Raw genomic sequence first — 16,275 nt, forward strand, 5'->3', positions numbered from 1 at the left:
CACTGCTGCTGCAGAACCTCTTGCAGGAATTAACCTCCCCCTCACACAGCTGCTGCTGAACCTCTTGCAGGATGACACTGATTCATGGGTATAGATTTTTGGAACACCTGGAACTCCAAAGCTGCCAGCTTATAACTCCCAGCAGCCTATGTCCATTAAGGGTGATGGGAGTTGTATCTGGAGAAGGCATAGACTATAAGCTGTAGCCATTGTATGACTCTTTGGACATGCCATTTGACTGTCTGCTGTTGAGGTGACAGAGCTATACATATAGACAGTACCAAAGGGCAAGCAAAGCCAAACTTTACGCTTTTGGCCTCCAGTTATGATTAGAGCTGTGGGTGACAGTGACGTCACATCAGGGTTGGAAGGCGAGTGGCAGGTAGCGCTGTGTCTGTCAGGCTCATTTATCAACACTGGGCAAATTTGCCCATGGGCAGTTACCTATAGCAACCAATCAGTGATTAGCTTTTTAAAGCCAGCTGCAAGTAGAACAATGAACGAAGCAATTTGATTGGTTGCCATGGGTTACTGCCCATAGGCAAATTTGTCCAGTGTTGATACCCGACCCCCTGTGTGTCTGTAACTCCCAGCGCCAGCAGCGCACGTCCCGGGAATCCACTGGCCTCAATCTGTCACTCTCGCACTGACCAGAAGATTTCACTGTAGTCCCGCCTCCTCTCTGCGCCCCAACCCCGCCCTCGGCATGCGGACACACTGACAGAACCACGCCCCTGCTCTCTCCCTCAAGCGTGCCCTGGCTTTCCTCTCTCCGACCCCTGTTGTGCCTGCGCGCGCGTTCCCGCCTTGCCTCCTGGGCTGCCTGTGGCCGGAGCTTTTCACCCGGGAGAGGAGGAGGAGGAGGTGAGAGTCGGTGTGAGACAGAGAGACGGGGCTGACTGGGATTTACTCGCCGGAGCAAGGGAGAAAGGAAGACCGGGACACGGGGCTCTGACAGGCTGGACTGAGTGACACACCTCCCCGGCTCCCGACACTGAGGTTGCAGCTATCTGTACATAGGGGGTGGGATCCACCCCACGGCCCCCGGGCATCATGAGCTGGGGCACGGAACTGTGGGTAAGTACCTATAGCCTGTGTTCTGTCATTGTAACCCCCCACCGCCTGCAGCTTGTCTCATAGCCTTAATTGGCCGCTCCTTGGGCTATGGCAGCCCTACCTGCCCCTCCCTCCCTTCCAATGGCTTCTGTTGCCCCTACCTGCTCTTTCCAGGGGTTAAGCACCCCGCCTGCTCCTCAGGGTTAGGCACCCGTCCATAACTGCTGCTTTCTGGGGTTCTGCTTCCCCTACCTGTCCTTCCTTAGGTTCTGGTACCCATTCCTGCTTCTCCCAGGGCTCTGACACCCCTATCTGCCCCTCTCAAGGCTCTGACACCCCTATCTGCTCCTCCCAGGGCACTGACACCCCTATCTGCTCCTCCCAGGGCGCTGACACCCCTATCTGCCCCTCTCAAGGCTCTGAGCTTCCCATCTGCTCTTTCCAGGACTCTGACACCCCTATCTGCCCCTCTCAAGGCTCTGACACCCCTATCTGCTCCTCCCAGGGCACTGACACCCCTATCTGCTCCTCCCAGGGCGCTGACACCCCTATCTGCCCCTCTCAAGGCTCTGAGCTTCCCATCTGCTCTTTCCAGGACTCTGACACCCCTATCTGCACCTCTCAAGGCTCCAAGATGCATATCTGCTCCTCCCAGGGCTTGGACACCTCTATCTGCCCTTTTCAAGGCTTTGGCACCCTTGCCAGGTCTCCTAATGTGTTCTGACACCCTACCTGGATCATATAGGGGTTGAACAATTTTCCATTCTCTTTGTGCTGCTTTTGCTACTCCACAACGGCCTCATATTTATATGCACTGATAATTGTACTCAATGCCCCATTTCTTACTTAATCTGACTGCCCTGTCTTTAATGTCTGTGCATCTGTCTTTCCCAGTCCTCATGTGTCTTGTGCCTTGTCCTTGGGTCTGTTCTTTGTCTGTTTGTTATGTGTGTCTGTATCTCTCTTGCTTTGCTCTGGAAGGTCTGTCTGTTCGTTGTTAGTCTTTCTGTTTTCAGGCTGGAGAGGTTGGATAGTAACACATTTTTGTCTGCAGAAATATTGGGCTCAGTTGCTCTTAGGCATGCAATGTATCAACCCCAGTAGCACTAACTTAAGGACTGAATACACTGGTTACAAGAGTCCAGATCGGTTATTTTTATGGGGCCTTAAGATTTATCATGGCAAATTTCTTTTAATCTATATTTAATTAATTCTCCCCACCTGATTCTTTCCCCCTTAGCCTTCAGATTTCATGGCTGTTTTCTGCCTCTCGGATGGTGTTTGTGTTTTACAGCTATCCTTCCGCGTGGCTTGCCCATCTGTTTGCACTGTTGCCCCCCTAGCATGCAGGTCCGGACTTAGAATTAAAATAGGCCCTGACATTTCAGGTGCACAGAGGCCCAAACAGCCCCCACCAGCCCACTAAATACTGGCACCTTATAGCAGCCCCTCTGGCATTTGCCAGAACCCACAGATTGCCAGTCCGGACCTGCTAGCATGCATGTCATGACTGCTTGCTTCTTTCCCCTATGGGTCTACACACCAGCTTGTTCCCTCCCCCTGGGTTCTGTGAGCTCACTTGTCCCCTCCTGCTGGGTTCTGTACTGCAGCTTGTTCCCTCCCCCTGGGTTCTGTGCAGCAGCCCGCTTGCTTTCCCTGGGTTCTGAGCGGCAGCCTGCTTGCTTTCCCTTGGTCCTGTGTGACAGTTCGCTTGCTCAACCTGGGTTCTGTGCGGCAGCTTGCTCGCTTTCCCTGGGTTCTGAGCAGCAGCTCGCTTGCTTTCCCTGGGTTCTGTGCGACTGCCCATTCCCTCCCCCCGGGTCTGTTCAGCTGCTGATTCGCTCCCCCTGGGTCTGCCCGGCCAGTCGTTCCCTCCCCTGGGTCTACGCTGGTACTCTTCCCTCCCCCTGGGTCTGCTCAGCTGCTCGTTCCCTCCCCCAGGGTCTGCACGGCTGCTTTTTCCCTCCTCCTGGGTCTGTACGGCTGCTCGTTCCCTCCCCCTGGGTCTGCACGTTCCCTCCCCCTGGGTCTGCACGGCTGCTTGTTCCCTCCCCCTGGGTCTGCACGGCTGCTCGTTCCCTCCCCCAGGGTCTGCGCGGCTGCTCGTTCCCTCCCCCAGGGTCTGCGCGGCTGCTCGTTCCCTCCCCCAGGGTCTGCGCGGCTGCTCGTTCCCTCCCCCAGGGTCTGCGCGGCTGCTCGTTTCCTCCTCCTGGGTCTGCGCGGCTGCTCAGTCCCTCCTCCTGGATCTGCGCGGCTGCTCGTTCCCTCCCCCTGGGTCTGCGCGGCTGCTTGTCCCCTCCCGCTGGGTTCTGTACTGCAGCTTGTTCCCTCCCCCTGGGTTCTGTGCAGCAGCCCACTTGCTTTCCCTGGGTTCTGAGCGGCAGCCCGCTTGCTTTCCCTGGGTCCTGTGTGACAATTCGATTGCTCAACCTGGGTTCTGTGCGGCAGCTTGCTCGCTTTCCCTGGGTTCTGAGCAGCAGCTCGCTTGCTTTCCCTGGGTTCTGTTCGACTGCTCATTCCCTCCCCCTGGGTCTGTGTGACTGTTTGTTCCCTCCCCCTGGGTCTGTTCAGCTGCTGATTCGCACCCCCTGGGTCTGCCCGGCTACTCGTTCCCTCCCCCTGCGTCTGCGTTGCTGTTCATTCCCTCCCCCTGGGTCTGCGTGGCTGTTTGTTCCCTCCCACTGGATCTGCTCGGCTGCTCGTTCCCTCCCCCAGGGTCTGCACGGCTGCTCGTTCCATCTGTGTGGCTGCTCATTCCCTCCCCCTGGGTCTGCACGGCTGCTCGTTCCATCTGGGAGGCTGCTCGTTCCCTCCCCTGGGTCTGCGCGGCTGCTCGTTCCCTCCCCTGGGTCTGCGCGGCTGCTCGTTCCCTCCCCTGGGTCTGCGCGGCTGCTCGTTCCCTCCCCTGGGTCTGCGCGGCTGCTCGTTCCCTCCCCAGGATCTGCATGGCTGCTCGTTCCCTCCCCCTGGATCTGTGCGGCTGCTCGTTCCCTCCCCCTGGGTCTGCGCGGCTGCTTGTCCCGTCCTCCAGGGTCTGCGCGGCTGCTTGTCCCCTCCTCCAGGGTCTGCGCAGCTGCTCGTTCCCTCCTGCTGGGTCTGTGCAGCTGCTCGTTCCCTCCCGCTGGGTCTGCGCGGCTGCTCGTTCCCTCCCCTTGGGTTTGAGCGGCTGCTCGTTCCCTCCCCCTGGGTCTGCGTGGCTGTTTGTTCCCTCCCACTGGGTCTTCTCGGCTGCTCGTTCCCTCCCCCAGGGTCTGCACGGCTGCTCGTTCCATCTGTGTGGCTGCTCATTCCCTCCCCCTGGGTCTGCACGGCTGCTCGTTCCGTCAGGGAGGCTGCTCGTTCCCTCCCCTGGGTCTGCGCGGCTGCTCGTTCCCTCCCCTGGGTCTGCGCGGCTGCTCGTTCCTTCCTCTGGGTCTGCGCGGCTGCTCGTTCCCTCCCCTGGGTCTGCGCGGCTGCTCGTTCCATCCCCTGGGTCTGCGCGGCTGCTCGTTCCCTCCCCTGGGTCTGCGCGGCTGCTCGTTCCCTCCTCCTGGATCTGCATGGCTGCTCGTTCCCTCCCCCTGGATCTGCGCGGCTGCTCGTTCCCTCCCCCTGGGTCTGCGCTGCTGCTTGTCCCGTCCTCCAGGGTCTGCGCTGCTGCTTGTCCCGTCCTCCAGGGTCTGCGCTGCTGCTTGTCCCGTCCTCCAGGGTCTGCACAGCTGCTCGTTCCCTCCTGCTGGGTCTGTGCAGCTGCTCGTTCCCTCCCGCTGGGTCTGCGTGGCAGCTTGTTCCCTCCCCCTGGGTCTGTGTGGCTGTTCGTTCCCTCCCCCTGTGTCTGCGCGGCTGCTTGTTCCCTCCCCCTGGGTCTGCGAGGCTGTTCGTTCCCTCCACCTGGGTCCTGCGCCGCTGCTTATTCCCTCCCCAATTCCTGACTCCTCCTCTTTGTGATTTGTTTTCCTCCTCCTTTGTCCACATGGTTTCCTTTCTCCTCCCCTATAGTCTGTATGAATGCCTGCACCCTACTTTTTTATCTGTGGGCTTTGTATCATAGTCAATGGGCAGGCCAGTAAACTACACCTACCTGTCTGCATGGCTCTTTTTGTTTTTATTATTCTGTGCCTTGGTCTGCGTGGCTCTGTTTGTTTTTTCGTGGCTCTCTTTGGTTTGTGTGGCTCTGTTTGGTTTGTGTGGCTCTTTTTCCCTCCCCCTCGGTCTGCATGGCTGCTTAACCCTCCCCTCGGTCTGCAGAGAAATTTGCTCAGCTCCCTTCCACATCCATCGTTCCCCAGTCTGTGTGTCTCTGTGTGTACTAGTCTGCATTGTCTTCTGCAGTCTGTGCAGCTTTCTGCTCCGGTCCCCCATGTCTGTGTTGCAATATGCCCTTCTTACCGAGCACAATGTCACCCCCAAACACACATATACCCTTCAAAACACACTGTTTTTCTCCTTTTTAAATGCCTCCCCACTTGTGTGCTCAGCATGCAGATCCACCCATGTGTTATCATCATCAATATCCAGACTTCTATCTGCCCTCTTACACCCAGCTCACCCCTTTACAATGAGGAAGCTGCCCCAGATATAACCACTTAAGCTTCCTGCCCTGTCTCTAATTCCCAGCCATATTGCTAGTCCCTTCCCCCTTGTCACTCTCTGCTCATCCCTGCCTCCCTTCTCCGCTTTTCCTGTAGGCACCTCTGTCTCTGTAAATACGTAAGATGGAGCAGAGTATGCCTTCAGTTGCCTGTTTGTATTTTGTCAAGAACCACAATTTGAATTGGTTCCAAGCAAATCATGAGAATCTAATATTTGCTAATCTTCTTAGCTGATGTAGCTGAGGAAGGGACTTAAGCTGGCCATAGACGCAAAGATATAGTCGCATGAAGTTTTGTCTGATTTTTGGACTGTGTTTGTATCAACCCAACATTTTTTTGTACTATGGCGATCTGTCACTTAGTTGATTGGACAGGTTAAAAGATTTCTGTTGAATAACGATAATTTCTCTGCATGTATTGCCTATTTGCCGATATCAATGAGTGGCTGTCATAACTGTCTGTCGGACATAACATTTCATACAATTACTGTCACGGCCAGAACATCATCTAATTTGTTCTTTTGCTACTTTATTTAATCTGAATGGTTAGTGACTTGTCTCATTCTAATAAGCGCTCTGGGCTAGTTACCTTTGCTGCGTTGTGCAACTGTACCCCGTGACTTGGAGAGAATGTTTATAATAATCCTGTGCCAATATATAATGTGTGTAATATGCCTAGCGACATCAAATTTAGGCCCTAAGCGCACAGATACATTATCTCTGATTCTGGTCTAAGTCACTTGGATCAAAGTAGCAACTATTGTATCAATTCTAACAGCCACCTTTAATGAAACTCTGGGATTCTGGAACAAAGATAAGAAACAAAGCAACTTATGTATCATTTAGAAAAGTTAAAAGGTACTGGAAAAAGTGTTGAAAGGTGCACAGTCTCTTTGAACACCAGGGTTGCCATCGTTATTCATGGGGTTCCCATACTAAGCAGGACTCTGCCAACAAGTATAATGGGGCCCCACTGAAAAATAAAGTGACCTCAATGTCACACTCTTGGCCACTCCCTTATTATGCCAAAACTCTGTCCATGATCCAACAGACCCTGCTCAGATGATCAAAGCAGCACTGTAACTTTGATCCAAGTTACCATGACTAATAGACCTGGCTCATTCTATTCTACTCGGATCAGAACCAGAGAAAATTGAAGCTGTGCGTTGTGTATAATACAGGAATGGGCCAAGTCTGGGCACTGGTGCATCTGTCTGTGCTACCTGGGCGATTGCTAATTCAGGGCCTATGAAACAGCCTTTGGGCGCCTCTGGCTTAGTGTAAATCCCTTATGATCTCCCAGGAGCCAGGCCAGGTGGGTTGGAGGGGGGTCTCTCTCCCAGTGTGACTTAAACCATAATAACAGCAGAACCGGAAGTCGTTTCACTGCAGATTAAATGAGAACTAAACCTCTTTGCTAATAAAAACCCCTACCCTCCATAGTCCCCCCTCCCTGCTCCTCCCCGCACAGGTGTTCACACAAGTAAATGCCGTAAGCTGGTAGTTACCCCTCATTGCAGAGTCAGCGCAGCGGAGCTCATGGGCGCCATCTTCCGGCACTTCGGTAATCTTTGGGTCCCTTCTGCAATTTCCGTGGCTTTCGGCGCATGTGCAGTTGTTCGGTCTGGAATATTGCTACAACTGCGCATGCGCCGATACAGCACTTACTGAAGACTCCCGAAGTGCTAAAGATGGCCCCCGTGAGCTCTGCAATGATGGGTAATTACCAGTTTAATACATTTACTTGTGTGAACACCAGTGCGGGGGGGGGGGAGCAGGGAGGGGGGGCTATGGAGAGTAGGGATTTTATTAGCTTGGCTGTTAAGTTCTCCTTTAAGTGCCTGTTTGGAAGCAGAAATGTGCCTTATGGAGGGAATGCTGACAGTTTGAGATCCCTGACCCTGGTCTAAGCAGCAGGACAAGGAACATTTTCCCTTTTTTTTTTTTTTTTTTTTTTTTAAAGGAGAACACTAGCCGCAGCCTGAGCTGTGCTTATATTTCTCATGATGCACAGCAGCTGTGCTTTGCTGATGACAGCAACAAGGATCTCCTGTGTAATCATAACAATGTAATATGTCATGTTAAACCCCTCCCATGTGTGCGTCGGCCTGATCATGATGGGCATCATGGCTGCACACTGGGCCCTTTCTGCACGGAGCTTATTTATGCTACAAGTGAGATCTTGAGTGCGGTAGCAGCAATTTGTTCCATGCCAAACTCATATAACCTGTAAAGGTTCAACTGTTGATCAACTGTGGCAACTCCTTTACAAGTTTCCAGTGGCTGAACAGGTTTTGCTTGGGGATCTAACTAATCCTGGATTTGATTCAGGGATTCGGCATAAAATGAAGATTTTTGGAGAGATTCAGATTCCTCAGAATCCCTGGGATTTGGCCAAACCATTCTTTTCCTGCAGTATTGTTGCAAAGGACATGTGGGGTCACAGGTGCTGAAATACAGACTTTTGATTTGCGGACGGGTCCCCCTCTAGTTATGAAGAGCGGGGGCCTTACAGACAGCATAATATGCAGGGGTCTTACTGAGAGCATAAGGTGCAGGGGCCTTACGCAGACATGCAGGGGCCATACGGAGAGCATAAAGTGCAGGGGCCATACGGAGAGCATAAAGTGCAGGGGCCTTACCGAGAGCTAAGGTTGCCACCTGGCCGGTATTTTAATGGCCCGGCCGGTAAAAATGTTGCTTGATGCCAATGTTATTTATAGGTAAAAACTATAAAGATATAGGAAGGCCAGTATTTTTTTCCAGAAAAGGTGGCAACCCTACTGAGAGCATATGGTGCAGGGGCCTTACGGAGAGCATAAGGTGCAGGGGCCTTACGGACAGCATAAAGTGCAGGGGGCAGGGGCTGTACAAGCAGATTAAAGTGCAGGGGACAGGGGCCGTGGAGGGGCCTTATGGACAGCATAAAGTGCAGGGGCCTTACTGACAGCATAAAGTGCAACGGACAGGAGCCATACTGAAAGAATGAAGTGCAAGGACTATACAAAAAGAACAAAGTGCTGGGGACAGGGACCGTACAAGCAGATTAAAGTCCAGGGCCATACTTAAATAGCGATATGTGCAATAACTGTAAACTAAACCTATCTGACCAGGGTCCCCAATCGGTATCTGGCCGAAAATCGGGCAGATAACGACCGGGCAGGGTAAAAAATACCATCGGAACGTGGCCGCATTTGTTCATGGATGCGGTCCCCGCGATCGACTCCATTCCGATCCGAATGTTGGGTTTAAGGGCCCACGATTGGATCAACCCGATATTGCCCACCTCAATGTGGGCATATCGGGGAGAGATCCACTCGAGAGATCCACTCGAGAGATCCACTCGAGAGATCCACTCGAGAGATCCACTCGAGAGATCCACTCGAGAGATCCACTCGAGATATGCCTGTGTATGGCCACCTTTACACTTAATTTTCATCTGCAGAGAATCTGATCTATTTCTAGCGCAGCGTGCAATTTATTAAAGAAAAAAGGCATTAATTACTGACAGATAATTGGGTATGTGTCAAGCAGAACTTGTACCTTGTTACACACGCTGGGAAAATATGCATAGCGCATTAGTGATACAGGCCTGGGCCAGCCTTGCACTCTGGTTCTTCCTAATACAAATGTTATTACAGTATACACCCTCTATTTATTACTGCCTTATGCTATATGTGGGTGTCTCCTGTGTAAACACCAAGTGCATGCAGTTTTAGCGTATATTTGCCCCTGTGTTGACCCTGGGAGGGCATTGGCTGTTAATAGAACACATGATTGTACCATATATGCAATGTAATAATAGGTGCAACGTTCCATGCCAATACCCATAGCAACTAGCCTTTTTATTCAACATGGAAGAAGAAAGGACTTGCTAATGAGTTGTATTGGTTCGCTAGAACTTAACTAAAACTTTGCACCACAGTGAAATCTGAGTCTATGGAGAATTCCTTAGCGAGCAATATGGCAGCTTCCGCTCCTGTACAAATGCAAAATAAAAAATGGCAGAGGTGGCAGATTTGCTCGTCATCTGCAATAATGGGGGATATAACTGAAATTAGCTCTGCTATTAAGAGGCTTGGTAATTTTCTTCTTGTTCGGCTGCTTTTGACTGTGCAATCCTTATATGCGGATGTCTCTACATCAGGCCGCGTCCAAACATAACACTTTCTGTTAATGTTTTGCGGTTTTTTTCTTTATGACTTAATAATAGTGGATTTTGTGAGTGCCGAATTATGCGGTTGCAGTAAGAATGCTTCATTTCAGTGCAGAGAGACCTCTCCAAACGAGAGTCGGCCTTTAGCCTATCCAGCTACATCCGATATTCGGGCTTCAGCTGTTCCAGCCAAAGTCATGTTACAGTGTGACACGGTGATGTAAGCTGCCCATCCGACATGTGATTTCCCAATGACGCTGTATTCTATAAGTCCTCCTATGCTCCAGGGTACTGTGCCTCATGCACAAAGAAGCATACATAGTGCAAAATGCAGTTTCCAGATGTAAATCACCATGTTTTTTTAGCCACAATGTAGCCGTGGCCACGCAGATCTGGCTGATAGTAATTCATCAGTATTATTTGAATTCCTTGTTAGAATCAGCAGTTTATTCTTGCTTTATGGCACAGCTCCAAGAACTGAGGTTCCTTCAGTGTGTATAGAACCAAAATGACTGTATTGCCTTTTTAGGATTGAACAAGTTTTTTTGGACATTTTCTGTGTGTGTGTATGTCGGCCTCTGCTTGGGCATCCCAGCCATCCTTTGCTTGCCATCTACCTGGATCTTACCCAGTGTGGCCAACTTATTTCAGATATAGGCCATGCTTATATTGCAGCCATTATATGAACCCCCTGAAATTAAAGGGGTTGTTCACCTTTAAATTCACTTTAAAGGAGAAGGAAAGGTTAAAACTAAGTAAGTCTTATCAGAAAGGTCCATCTAAATATACCAGTAAACCCCCAAAGTAGTGCTGCTCTGAGTCCCCTGTCAAAAGAAACACAGCATTTCTTTCCTTCTATTGTGTACACATGGGCTTCTGTATCAGACTTCCTTCCTTCAGCTTAAACCTCATTGCCCTGGGCAAGAGCATGCTCAGTTTGCTCCTCTTCCCCCTCCCCCTCCCTTCTCTACTGTAATCTGAGCCCAGAGCAGGGAGAGACTCAGGCAGGAAGTGATGTCACCCCACATTAATACTGCAGCTCCTATTCTAAACAAACAAGAGAGTTTCAAGAGCTTTTTACTCAGGTATGGTAAAACATTCTACAGAATAAATATAGCATTCTAGCTTGCACTATTGCAGCTAATCTATTGGCAATAAAATGCCTACGTAGCTTTCCTTCTCCTTTAAGTATGACGTAGAGAGTGATATTCTGAGACAATTTGCAATTGGTTTTAATTTTCTATTATTTGTAGGTTTTCAGTTATTTAGGTTTTTATTCAGCGTCCTAATTACCATAGCAACCATGCACTGATTTGAATAAGAGAGAGATATTTAGCAATCTGGTTGCTTGGGTCCAAATTACCCTAGCAACCATGCTTTAATTTGGATAAGAGACTGAAATATGAATAGGAGAAGCCTGAATAGAAAGATTAGCAATAAAAAGTAACAATAACAATACATTTGTAGCCTTACAGAGCATTTGGTTTTTAGATGGGGTCAGTGACCCCCTTTTGAAAGCTATAATGAGTCAGAAGAAGGCAAATAGTTCAAAAACTATGAAAGAAAAAGAATGAAGGCCAGTAGAAAAGTTGCTTAGAATAAAACCGTTCTATAATATACTAAAAGTTAAACTACCCCTTTAACTGTTATTTCATTTTAAGGTGCTGGGTGGGCTTAAGACTATATGTGCCCATTTAGGCTCGGGCCTTGAGCACTGGTTGCTGACATCACGGCGCCAAAGCATGTTATTACTGCGCCTCACCCCATTGCTGCGACTGCACCCTGTCAGGGGGAAGGGATTCGGCCGCGGACTCTGGCTTGGTTTCTCTGGCTTGTGCACCTGCATTGGGACACCTGTGTTATTTCGCATCACACTGCTGTACAGAATTGCTCGCTGCCCAGTGCTCTGGGGTGCTTAGAATTGTAGTTGAACAATGGCCACCAACAGATCTTGTCCTATAGAAATGTACCTGCTTGGAGCCTATGTTTACAAAGATCAGTCCTAACTGGTGCTTCTGCCTTCTTGTAGCCTTCTGCCAGGCTGTCTCTGTTCCCTGTATTTAGATGTAGGCCAGTCTGGCACAACCTGCTATTACTTTATTACAATAAACTTAATATAATTAGGGTGAGCTGAGTTTGTTTTGGTGGCATACCACTGGATGTAGGCTCCCTTCTCTTCTGTTCAACACAACTAACACTTTACTTCAGCTGCACAAGTCATTCAGCATTATATAGTGAATAAAGTACCCCCTCTTGTAAATGATAAGGATATTATAAGTTACTGAGGAGTTTCATGACCATATAAAAACATGAGGCCGAAGGAACTCCTCTGAGGCCGAAGGAACTCCTCTGAGGCCGAAGGAACTCCTCTGAGGCCGAAGGAACTCCTCGGTAACTTCTAATATCCTCAAATTTTGCAACAGGGGGTACTTTATTTATTATAATACACAAGATTTAGTGAGTCATGTGACATCAGTACTCACTGTTTATAAGGATATAATTTATAAGATATTCATGGCTTTTGTGTATACAAAACACTCGGCCTTCGGCCTTGTGTTTTTATATGGTCATGAAACTCCGTAACTTATAATGAAACTTGGTAACTTATAATATCCTTATAATTTACAAGAGGGGGTACTTTATTCACTATATATCACTACAAAAAACTACAAAAAAATTCTACAAAAAAACAAAACCCCCAAAAAACTACAAAAAAACAAAAAGAAAATTATTTTGTAAAGAGCCTCTGGGAGTGGGACTGTGCAAAACTGTAATAACTGGGGAAAAAAACAGAAATGTGTTCAAGCTTTCATAACCTGCCAAATTTTGTAAAATGAACATGGTAATTAGGGGGTGTGGCCACAAAAATGGGCATGGTCAAAAAAAATTTTGCTGTGCTACAAACGCCAACTTTTTTAGCCCTCATTCTGTTTCCATAATGTTGGGAGGTATGTGCTAGCACTTCTCTTGCCATGATTGGTTCAACCACTGTTTCGCAGCTGAAGCAGTGCCAGTGACATGGCTGTCCCCATTTAGCATCTATGTAGAATGCGCATGGCTCCTACGCAATGCCACCAAGTCCCTCTTTACAAAACAGGACATAAAGCGTCTGCAATGTTAATCCTCGCCATACTACTTGCTCTCCCAACCCTGACCCATGTATCAATAGCCCACATTAAGGTTTTTCGGACAATTACTAACGGACTTAAATGGAAAATGACTTTCCATCTTGAAAAATCCTTGTTTTACATGCTTTAATCTGGGCATACACTGTAAAAGTGGCCTTACCCGGACATGTTCCCTTCAGAACTGAGTCAGCAGCTTAAGGTGGCCACAGATTTTTTCATTATCGTAAGACCAAGCTTATCCTAAAACGATCATATAAATGTATGATTTGTCCATCAATTAAAAAGAAAATTTCAAGAGATATCATCTAGTTGAAGTTAAGAAAACTGTGGATAGCTGCCTGCTTGGCCCTGCAAATAATTGGACAGTAGATACATTTCACTGGGAACGATGAAAATCTTCTAGCCTGACCTATTGATCTTCTGACCGATGTCGGACGAAAAATCTGTAGATGCACAATTGTTTAGTGCCTACTAACCTCGCAAGATCGCACTAAAACCGGTCTTAGGGAGGGAGACAAAAATCTTAACGTCTATGGCCACCATAATTTGTACATGTATGTTTCCTCCCCAATAGGTATCTAGCAAAATTGAAAATACCATTGGATGGGGACCACTAAAGGGGTTAATGCAGTCCTCTCAAAAAAGGCACCAGGTGAATAGGCACCGATTAGGATGTTGGCAAAACCATCAAATCAGCCCGGTTTGGCCCTCGATGTTGGTGGCAAATTCAGGCAAAAATCTGCCTATTTGGTAACCTCACCAAACTAGCACATGTATTTTAATGTGTTTACAGCTATTGAGCTCCTTGTTTGGCTCTAACAACTAACAACATTAACCTTATTTGGATATCTTATGCTGGGTCAAACCTCATCCAATCTTTGACTTCCAGGCAACAGAATGGTATCATTATGGGGGCCCATCAAGGTACCACATCAGCTTTCCAATGTGATTTCTGACCTGCCTGTTAGATATCTGCCCAATTCTCAGCCAGGTACTGCTTGGCAGGTGATTGGGAAGGGCACCCGTGCAGGCTGCCAACTCTGTCTGAAGTGGCCAAGTTGTTGGCCTGTGTATGTCCACCTTTCGAGGAGACCAGGCGCTGCATCAAATTAGCCAAAGCCTCTTGGTTATAGAGGTTGTGTTGCATAGCAGAGCTCTACTGTTTGTGGAACAACAACAACTGCCCTATAAAACATGGAATCCCATGATTTGCCTCCAGGGCACAGGGTAGATAGTGATTTGTCTAGAAACTCAAAAAAGCTGATATTGGAATGAGACCAAGTCCTACAGAGGCACCTCTTGTTCTGCCTGCTTCTGATTGAGAATGAAAATACCCCCACACGCCACTTTATTTTTCTATGGCTTACCAAGTGCAATCATGCAAATTTTTAGGCAAATAAACTTATGGCCTTTGAAAACCACAAATTTTTACTTTCTTTAAACCCAGGGAATATCCGTCTGAAGCTACTGCTTACTGTGGCATTATTGTTTAAATGCAATTAAATTTATGTGCAAATTAGCCACACGTCCTAAACCAACTGTGTAACCGAGGTGCTCTGCTTCTGCATTGGATGGGAGAGGTCACTGTCCCACAGTGCTTAGTGCTTTAGGATTCCTGTATAATTAGCTGTATCCTGAATATTCCTGAAAAGCCAGAGGCTAGCTTAGATTTTGGGTGTCTCCTGACTCACCCCTAGTATTGTTTACTTAAACCAGAGCATGAATTTCTTAGTATAATCCCTTTCCGGTAAATCCCCATCATTCCATAGACGGGGTCACCCTGCTGAATTTCCAGCACCTTAGTCATTGCTACAAAAGGCCTCCATGTTAGTTTCCATTTGTGCTTAAAAACTGCTAGAATCTCAGCCATAAAGCAGGGCAAGACTGCTGCTTACAAGTGGGATCAGATAGGATCTGAACAGCCACTTGGACAGAATGCTCTGTTATACAGATAGCTGGAACCTCAATCATAAAGCAGGATAGGGCTGCTGCTTCCAATGGGGATCAGATAGGATCTGTGCAGCCACTGGGGCAGAATGCTCTGTTATACAGATAGCTAAAATTTCAGCCATAAAGCAGGGCAGAACTGCTGCTTCAGAACAGAAATGGCATTGGCTTAGCAGTTGCTTCAGTTACATGCGTTTGTATGTGTAGCTTAGTCAGTCTTAGGTGCCACTAAATAGTAGTGTTCCTGTGCAAAGCCAGTGGATTGCATTTTGTCATTTTTTGACACCCTTGTACCCATACTACAATTAAAAAAAAAAAAATCTGCCCCATCAATTTATTGTGCACTGAACCATACAAAATATGATCCTCAGGGCCTTGGCAAATACGGAACCCTTTTCTCCTTTACCCTCCCTACATTTGTCCTGTTGCCCGTTAGATGGTTCCTCATATAGAAGTGTGGGTGACAACACACAACATAAACCATCAGGACTTCTGTTAAGAAGTAGAACATCAAGGCCCAGGTTTTGTTTCTCCATAGGAGACCCGAGAGCAGAAATGAGAAGAGCTTAAAACCTCAGGTATTTTCTGAATGAGAAGTCACCAGGAGGCCACCAGAGGCCTGGTACATATAACCCTAGGGACGGCTTGGTAGCAAGACATGTCTACGATGAGTGCTATGAATTTCCTCAGGAGATCGGATCTGGAGAAGGTGAGCTCTATCACAGTACAGGTGCACCACCATCATTTCTTTTCAGAATGGCCGGTGGGGCATCTTAGGAACTTGCTTGAGATCAGCTGTTAGTATGGTGTATAAACCCAATTGTTTTACCTCTGATACGGAGTAATTATGTCGTGGACTGGATCAAGTACATGGCACTGTTTTATTATTACAGAGAAAAGGGCAATTGTTTTTTTAAAAATTGGAATGGTTTGAATAAAAGACGGCCTTCCTGTAATTGTGATCTTTATGGATAATGGGTTTCCGGATAATGGAACCTATGACTGTATTGATATTATTTTGTTCCATATAAAATGGTGCTTCTGCAAAGACCATATATGAATCTTATATGGGCTGAAGGCTTGCCTTATATGGGCTGAATGCTGCCTCCCATTGGCTTTTGCCATCACTTGTGCCAAAAGTCACTGCAACACTCTGACTTTCTCTATTGCACTGCAAGGGGTTAAAAGTATATTTCTAAGGTAAAGGGAAAATATTTCCAATTTATAAGTAGGGTTAGTTCCATTTGCTTTGTCTTGTAGCTGAACTTGAGCACATATACTGTACCTTGTGCATTTATTCCTAAGAACTGGAGGTGCAAAAGTAGTTGGATACAAATGCAAGGGTGCAGTATAGGTTTATCATGGGTAATGCCGTCTGCATCAAAAGACACAAATTTCTTTATTCAAAATGGATAATG

The 16,275-nt window shown here is 48.1% G+C and overlaps 1 protein-coding gene across 21 annotated transcripts in view; it reads left to right on the top strand.

Moving 5' to 3' along the window:
• Nucleotides 1–601: 601 nt before the first annotated feature.
• Nucleotides 602–16,275, top strand: part of LOC108699944 (formin-binding protein 1 homolog) — an 86,688-nt gene continuing 71,014 nt past the window's right edge. For 5 of the 21 annotated variants that reach the window (XM_041574785.1, XM_041574788.1, XM_041574789.1 and 2 more), the window contains exons 1-2: nucleotides 604–1,077; nucleotides 15,396–15,566. In XM_041574785.1, the coding sequence (XP_041430719.1) occupies nucleotides 15,516–15,566 (51 nt within the window). In that variant the 5' untranslated portion in view covers nucleotides 604–1,077; nucleotides 15,396–15,515. Of the gene's footprint in view, nucleotides 1,078–15,395; nucleotides 15,567–16,275 lie in introns of all 21 variants that reach the window. The other 16 variants (XM_041574783.1, XM_041574790.1, XM_041574793.1 and 13 more) reach the window with 9 other exon arrangements.

Source organism: Xenopus laevis, chromosome 8S (genome assembly GCF_017654675.1).
Source record: "Xenopus laevis strain J_2021 chromosome 8S, Xenopus_laevis_v10.1, whole genome shotgun sequence".
Classification (NCBI taxonomy): Eukaryota; Metazoa; Chordata; class Amphibia; order Anura; family Pipidae; genus Xenopus; species Xenopus laevis.